This window comes from Fusarium coffeatum (assembly GCF_003316985.1).
Source record: "Fusarium coffeatum strain FIESC_28 chromosome Unknown BRIP53273_contig_239, whole genome shotgun sequence".
Lineage (NCBI taxonomy): Eukaryota > Fungi > Ascomycota > Sordariomycetes > Hypocreales > Nectriaceae > Fusarium > Fusarium coffeatum.
In genome coordinates this window covers 21518-29744 of record NW_022158031.1, presented here as the reverse complement: position 1 = coordinate 29744, position 8227 = coordinate 21518, and the positions used below count along the sequence as shown (strand labels likewise).

Below are 8227 nucleotides of genomic sequence, written 5' to 3'. Positions count from 1 at the left end.
TTGGAGAATGGATATGCTATGTCAGTCTGAGTACTATCGTTTGCTCTTTGGTCCAACGAGTACCGTTGATAACGTGAGTAATATGAGAATCTATTTCGAAGATCATCAGAGCATAATGTTCGGTTCTCTGATAAGGAACTTGCTCTCATCACAGACTCTCCCTGTCGCTCAGATACAGATTTTTGTCCATGGAGACTTGGACGAGAGGTCAGATAAAGCAATCAAGGTGGAGGCAACACCCTGCAAGCGTGGTCGTATCAAGGTTATCACTCATGCAAATGAGCTTCTCTCCAACTGTTATGGCGAACAGTCTAACAGGATGACTGACGAAACCCCCACTGACAACGTCCAAAGCATGGCGAATTCAAGTCCCGAGAACAACGACTCAATTAGGGAAGGAATTGCGTAACAGGTCTCAGCGATTTTACAGTCAGGGATGCTGGGCCATAACATGCCAACTTTGTTTGATCAGTCACTTGGCACGCTACGAAGAGAAGTGCGAGATAAGATTTAAATCTCTGGACTGGACGGTTCATCTCAATGGGTATGATTAACGGATCAACAGTAGAGGTATCATGATCAAGCAAAGGGATACACGAGAAATGAGACCGATTGAAACAAGACCAATCTTCCAAATTAAGGTACAAGCCGTTCTTCAAAATTGAAGCCGCTTCATCAATCTTTACCATAGCAATACATATACAGTAAACCAACTTACACCGTCTATCATGAAACCAAGGCCGATCAAAACCAATAGAAATAGAAGTTGTTTAACTCCTCTTGCGAATGACATCCCGCACAATATTTCGGCACTCGCTTGGATCCTCAAAGACGTGCCAGGCTTCGACTGGTACGTGCTTGAATGCCTTTTCGAATCGCTCAAGCTGGTTCTTCTCATCAATTCCAAAAGCAGCAACATCAGTAGCCTTGCGGATGAGGATCATTTTGACCCAGCCTGGGAATGTACGGTAACTAGGAAAAGTCAGTCAATTAATTACCAAGTAAAGTCTTGAGTCAAGCAATGACTTACATTTCACCGTAAGCCTCAGGGTCGGACTGTGTAGAGTCGCCAATGAGAATAAGCTTTCTCTTAGGTAACCAAGATTGGATCTTCTTCATACGATCGGCCTTGTACTCTTCAGTTCCCATTGTGAGGGCTGAAAGCAAACCTGCCACTGTGCGCCAGCTCGAGTCGCGCAAGATAAGTTGGCCTTGTGGGTAATAGCGGTCGCGAAACTCACGCAACAGAGGGTACAGGTTGTATGGTGACGCTGATAGATAGAACCATGGGGTGTCACGAGGTAGTAGAGTTTGCAGATCTGAAAGAAGTTCGGGCATTCCAGGAACCGGAGTCGGCTCATCGACAAAAGTAGACTTGAGGATGCCGAGGGGATCGCTAGTCAAGGTGACTTTGATAGTGTCATCGACATCTAAGTTTTCGTTAGTCACATATATCTGGTAGGCGTGTGTCGTGACCACAAACCTGATATCACAGCCCAGCCCTCCGGTCCGGCATAGTATGTCTGCATGTCGTGGATGCCATTTGTTCCATGTGGCACCAGAGCTGTCGCCTCGATAGTCGACCCCTTATGGTTCCGATCCACAGGCTCGACACTCGTTGTAATACCATTGATACTGGTAGGGCCCAACTTAATCTCCTTCTTCTTGTGCTGAATCCAAAACACTCTCGCGGCCTGGATATCCCATAAGAAAGGAATGATTCTCTCCTCAATGATATCACGCTCAGCAGCATCATCAGCCAAACCCAAGGACGAAGCGATACCAGACACTATGTCTGCAACCCGACACTTGGGCTCGTTCTCGAAGACGGCAGCCACGAACTCGGCCTCCCACTGATCAGTCTTTGGGTTGCGATAGGCGGTGTTGTCCATCAGCCACAAGATATCGCCAGCGTCGACAGCCTTGCCGAAAGGATTCCATCCTGCGACACGAGAAAGCCATCCTGAGACGTTTATGGGTCCTGAAAGAGCTGCAGATTGCGCCTTCTGAAAGGCAGCGGACTTGGGGTCAGGCAGGTCATGCTCGACCTTGTCGAAGTTGCGGGCTTTTCGAGTACGCAGTTGCATGTCTGCTGCGAATGCGCGCGGATCGAAATCTAGTTTATCATCCATTTTTAATCAAGGTAGCGGAATCGAGTATATATATATTGTATGGAACTTTGGTTTAGAAGCTGCCTCGAGGCGGCGAAGAAGGTCCCGTGCTCAGTGTGAGTCCTAGGAACAGTGAGTGAGGCTGTATCAGAAGCCGTGAGGTCGCGTGGTTGTCCAGGTCAGGTTGTAAGGGACGTTAAATGTCTTATGTTTATTCACAAGGCAGGGTCTTGATGGTTGAGACAGAAGAGCCAAGGTCTCAGTCACAGGAAGTAGAAGGAGGCTTGGGGTGCACATTAAGACCTTCATTGCCGAAAGCTGCTGGACTGACTGCCTAGCGTCCGTGACCTCATGCATGGACTGGATTGGCAGGGAAGGCTGCAACATTGTTTGTTTCTAAATAATTCCCCTTGTGACGTCGCTGCGTGATGGTGGATGGATGGGATGAGGTCCATGCCCGCCGATCTCCTAGGTACGGACTACAGTACAGTAAGCCTTGTGGCTTGTGGCTTGTGGGGGTGGATCAGTACCCGCGTGGGCGCTATGTACAGTACCCTTGAATGACCAAGATTGGATGGTTGAAGGGAAATACTTTACTGTATTACCTATGGATGTGACTGGTCTGCATGTTCTCATGTTGGCATCATGGTCCGTCCACCTCTCAGACATATCTTTTCGCAGGCGAACAAGTTCTTGCAGGACTGACGATGATAGATCGACTGTAGGTACTAAGGTACCTACAGGGATTATAGGTATCCAATTACCGTATTACGTCATGTTCTTATACTGCATGTACAGGCCCTAAGACGACGGGAGCAGTGTGGACTACCTTAGTGGGTTAGTATGGATGTACTTGACTTAAGTTTATTTCCTTTGCTACCATGGATGGACCTGAACTGTATCTAGGTACAGCCTTTACTAGGACCCGTACTTTAAGCATCGCCATCAAACCGGAAACTACGGGCTACTACCTAGGTAGGTACTTAGGCAACCTGGAAGTAGCGTCCCGCTTCCCGGGTAGATCATTAGGTAGGTAGATTGGAACTGGGGATCTCGGACTACGGACGGGAGGTTAAACACAAACATCCATTCGAGTGCAGGGGTCTGACTAAAGTGTTATCTACTCCTAAAACGCCAACCGCTCATCCATCCTTAATCATATAGTACCTTATCCATTCCTTCTGGTATCTTGGGTATCAACCAATAACGTAAACTGACGAGTAAAATCCATGCGCCACCGCGGGCATCTTGCCAAACTACCAACTTCCGTACAGCCACCCTCGCTTTTCTTCTGGTTTAAAAAGCTCTTCCTTGACATCCTCCAGAATGGCCTTGATCACGCCCTTCATGGCCCTCTCGCTGATCGTAAAAGAATCATAGAACAGATGATCATGTTCTATCTCGCATTCTGGCGTGATCTGTTTCTCATCGATGGTGAGATCTGTCATGTCACCTCTGACACACGGTGTCCAAACATCAGAGAACCGCATCGAGTCGTTGCCAGATAATGTTCCCCGTCCCCTCAAGTCCACAACTGCCGCGCGCTCCATTTCGCCCTCGGTCATGGCATCAAGAACTGCCTGTCCGACATCTACCATCAAACCGTTACGCATAGGATATGGGGCCTGGATAACCCGTTCGTTTTCGGATGTCATTTTCGCTGGCTCTTTCGCATCCTCACCATGTTTAGTAGACTCGACGCTCTCAGTTCTCTTGTTCATCTCCGATGCCTCAGCATCTGTTGTAGGCCTTTTGGGCTTCTTTGTTGTCCTTTCTTTCCACTCGGCAAGTGCAAAGTCCACCTCTTGGTTCCAATACTTGGTAAGTTCTGCTGCGTTGCGAGTCTGCTCCACCACAGTGTTAGGCGCCGGTGGCTTCTGTCGGCCTTGCCATCCGGGTGTGAGAGAAAGATCAAATATCATAGGCACTAGAATGCGGAAGCTCTCGAATCTTCGTCTATCGACTTTGTCCAAGGCGCCGGGTGCTGTCAGTTCACTAATCTGAGCCTCGGTTGCGTTTGTCCAAAAGTCAGAATAAGCGATAGAAGTGGGATCGAGTGATCTCTCATAGAGGACTTCGGCCTGGTCAAGAATTTGCCTGACCATGGTCGTAATGGCATCTTCGGATTCTTTTCTCGGCATTGCCGCCATATTCCAGACTTCCCAGGTTCCAAAACTGAAGACCCAGAGGGTTTCGCGTGGCGTCTTCTCGGGCGGCGGCATTTCGAGGAAGCTCTTTACTTGAGTAGCAAGGTCGGGAACCTCGGAGGGGGTTGGATACTGGGAGTCGATATAGTTGAAGTCAAACGCTGGCTTTTCCTTGACGTTTGTGAATTTTGTGGTGTTGAGGAGATCCCGGACTGTTTCGTCGTAGAGACGGTTGCTGATGAGACCCCTATTTAGCTGAGTCTCCGGTACGAATGATAGATAAAAAGTGCATTCGAGCTATCGTGGGTTAGCAAAATGTAGACCGTCTCGGTCTTTTGTTCTCACCTCATCACATAACTCTTCTGTCCACGCTTTGCGCCCTGAGGGGGAACCATTCACGTTGCCCACAACATCAGGCGAGCCGAACACAACAATCCTCATGTTTCGGTCAGGCTGTGGCTCATACTTCCCCCATGGAAATATCCCACGGTAGCCACTTCCAAGTCGTCCTCCAGATAGCCTATCAGGAAGAATACCAAGAATAAGGAAACTGGTGAAAAAGATGACACCAATCAGGAATAAGAGCTTGGGTGCTCCACGCCATATGCGAGAGGAGCAGAAGACAAAGACATTCTTGCCACCAAGTCTGCTCATGACAGAATCCTGGCTCTCACGACGACCAGGAAGTTGATGGTCGAGCTCGGCAGGCGATTTCCATAATGTGTTTATCATAATGTATAAGAGCTGTAGAGGTGGCGGTGAGATTGAGACTTGATGGTAGAAAGTGCCTATATATAGGTAGATATGTTGTTGATGTGGTTTGGAAATTAAGGCAAGAGTAAAAGGGAAAAGGAAGGGCGAGAACGCGAATCGAATCTCTTGCCGATGATCCGGTGATGAGGCAACAAATTCGTAAATAGGTACAGAGCACTATTCCTAACAAATGATTAAGTGCAGGCGTTGGAAAGAGAGCCCTGTGATTAAGTTTGAGCGAGGCGTTTGGATGAACAGGCTGGACTAGAAGACGACTGACAGTAACGGACATGAGCGACTGGTAGATAGGTAGGCAGTGATGTAGGTTAGCAGGTGTAGGTAAGTATTCAGCGGGGGGTAAGCGACTTATCTTTAGTCTGATCGCCTAAACAGTTAATAAACAAAGCTCCGAACGAACCCAAACCCAACGGTGGCCGCCAAGAGTCATCAGTTGCTCAGCCAAGAGGTGAACTCGGTATCACGGAACGTGGGCAGACAAGGAAGAGGATCAGAGAATCCTTGCTTTATTGTGGAATTCAACGTGGCCAAGTCCTTGGTTACAGTAGAGTAGAGTACAGTATCAGTAGAGTAATCTGGTGAATCTCGTCTGCTGGCTGTTCCACTGGCTTTGGAGTTTGCATCGAGGTCGTTAGTTGTACCCACATCCCGATGCCGTCTTCCGGCCTCGTCATCCGTGGCAGACCACTTTCCTCTCTTCTCCTCTCCTCTTCTCTTCACAAGAGAATGGATAACTTTGTTTGCAATTCAATTCGCGACTTCGCTCTAGTAAATTGCACCCAAGAAATGCGTCGTCAGCTGTGGAGTCGGCCACAGCCACAGCCACGAGAGAGCACAACACGGGCATATGCCAAGCGGCCAACCCCTGGGTCATCAACTCTAGGTATCCGTATCCGTAGTCTAGATTGATTTGACTGACAGTCTGACAGCCGTCAGAGATATCCGGTGTCGCCTCGTGTGGGGAGAGAGAGAGGGTGTTTGCCCACCGTAAACGGCAATAAACCACGAGGAGACGGCTAGAATAAATTGTAACGATGCACCCGACCGATTGGTTACCTGCCTATAGGTAGGTACCTACTTACTAAGGTAGACGGTTCGTTACAGTAGGTAGGTACATACTTACAGAGTACACCACACTGAATTGCAGCCCGTGGAGGTACAAATCCAATAGCGAATACGTCATTTTTCGCTTCCCCACGTTCGGAGTGCTCGGCTACCTAGAGGTAACCTCAACTGAATAACGGGGTAATAGACAATGAGCTATCTAGGTCCGTAATTAAGACTTGCATACACAATATAAACGATGTTGATTATGAACTGAAATGCAGATACGGATACCTGTGTTGTCAATTCTTATTCTTATCATACCAACTAGTTGATTAGGTCAGAAATGGAGCAGTGACCGTCTGCTAACCTACAGTGCCTCATTGTATCCAGCTCGAATTGCCCTGGCAGGTAATTATTGTAACATGGATATAACAGTCTGATTGTATGTATAATATTTGTTTTGGTTAGAGATCGTTGACATTGGCTATACCGCCTCAAAGTGTTAGTTGTATTTTTGAGGATATCTTCTTTACTCTAATAATAAAGCCAAAGTACCCAAGTTAACTTGAAATGGCTGAAGCCTTTGATTGCTGACAGCCATGCTAAGGTATGGTATAAGATGGAATGCGGGAGGGCTGACCATTGACATCTATGCCCATGTAGGTAGGTACCTAGGTACTATACTGAAGTCTAATTATTGTCAAATGGCTGGTATCATCACTTGCACATGATGACAGAAACTCCCTTTATGAAAGATAATAGAAATCTCAGAGTTTAGACTCTACTATAGATATTAACCACTAAGATAAGTTCCAAGTTATTAATGATAATAAATGCTGTTCATCATGCGCGGAAATTACCTACCTATACAGAATTGGTAAAGCGAAGAAAGGTAGGTAAGTTAGGTCAGTAGTTTAGTACCCAGTAGTTAGTTAGTTAAGCGAATACTGGTATAACTGTGCCTTATAGCAATGCCATTGGATCCATGTCTACGATTTTACCTCCTTCTGTTGGTAGGTAGGTACTAACTCCTAAGGTAATAATAACAAGGGAAACAATGGCGACCAGGCCCCAAGTAACGTACATATGGAGGTACAGCAGCCTGGCTATCGTCTCAAGGGAGAATAATGGAAGCTTCGTACCTATGGATGGAAGTGGAGGTAACTGCTTGTAAAGCTGCTTTGTGTGCAAAGCAAGGGGTATGGATTCCTGTTTGACGTTTGTGTTGAGGAAAACCCACTCAGAGACAAGGACGATTCTGTTCTGTATTATTATTGATACGTATGTACTATTAATTGGAACCTAGGGATAGGGTTTCTTTTTATAGAGCTGGCGCAAAAGCTGGCGCAAAAGCTGGCGCAAAAGCTGGCGCAAAGCCTGGCTTAGTTCCATAACTTTCATGTTGCGACATAACGGCCCCACCAAGGACGACAAGTCCACTAAAGAAATACAGGGTACTACACTACTAGGGTCTGGTAGTAGTATGGATTCGTAGGTACCTAATGGCAAACAATTCAATGATTTTTCTTCCTTGGATTGAGAGTCTTATAATGTTGCTATTTTCTCCCTTGTACGGATGATCGTATTATCAAGAGAACGCTCAGTCTGTAAGTGTGTCAGAGTTGTATTAGGTGACTCATGCACGTGCAACTTATCCTTGACTTGCTTCTTGGATCGGATGGCTTGAAACCGTAAATCCGTCACCAACCACGTCCCTACTAATTATTGGATGTTATAGGTTGGGTCGATTAGGTTATCACTTGGTACCGGGACTGCCTCAGCCTCCTCCTACTAACAACAACAACAACACCCATCCCATCCCATCGATCCCATCCCATCCCATCCCATCATATCTCGCCTCGTCTGGTCTCGTCTGGTCTCGTCTGGTCTCGTTTCGTCTTCACTCCCCCGCAGCCAGCACAGCGGTAGCCCAGCACAGTACTGTACTTCGGTCATCGTTACATCCATCTGCGCTCCCTTGCGGCACACTATCGATATCCGGCTCCGCCCAGCCCGAACAAATCGAACACCATGTTTGTCTTGTCTCTTGCGACTGCGACCCCTTGAGTCATGCTATGAGCGCGTGTCGATTGCTTGCCTCGCCCTCCTTACCGTACACCATCGGATGCTGACCCACGGATGCGCTGCCCT

At 47.4% G+C, this 8227-nt stretch overlaps 2 protein-coding genes across 2 annotated transcripts; both read right to left on the bottom strand.

Annotated features, from left to right (window-relative positions):
* Positions 1-770: 770 nt before the first annotated feature.
* FIESC28_09365 (uncharacterized protein) lies at positions 771-2132 on the bottom strand (the record flags this gene model as incomplete). Its single annotated transcript, XM_031163502.1, has 3 exons — positions 771-972; positions 1031-1430; positions 1484-2132. 3 exons carry the CDS (start codon positions 2130-2132, stop codon positions 771-773), a joined length of 1251 nt encoding a protein of 416 aa, XP_031012424.1.
* Positions 2133-3367: 1235 nt separating this feature from the next.
* Positions 3368-4990, bottom strand: FIESC28_09364 (uncharacterized protein; the record flags this gene model as incomplete). Its single annotated transcript, XM_031163501.1, has 2 exons — positions 3368-4555; positions 4604-4990. The coding sequence occupies 2 exons, from the start codon at positions 4988-4990 to the stop codon at positions 3368-3370; spliced, it is 1575 nt and encodes a 524-aa protein (XP_031012423.1).
* Positions 4991-8227: the final 3237 nt, after the last annotated feature.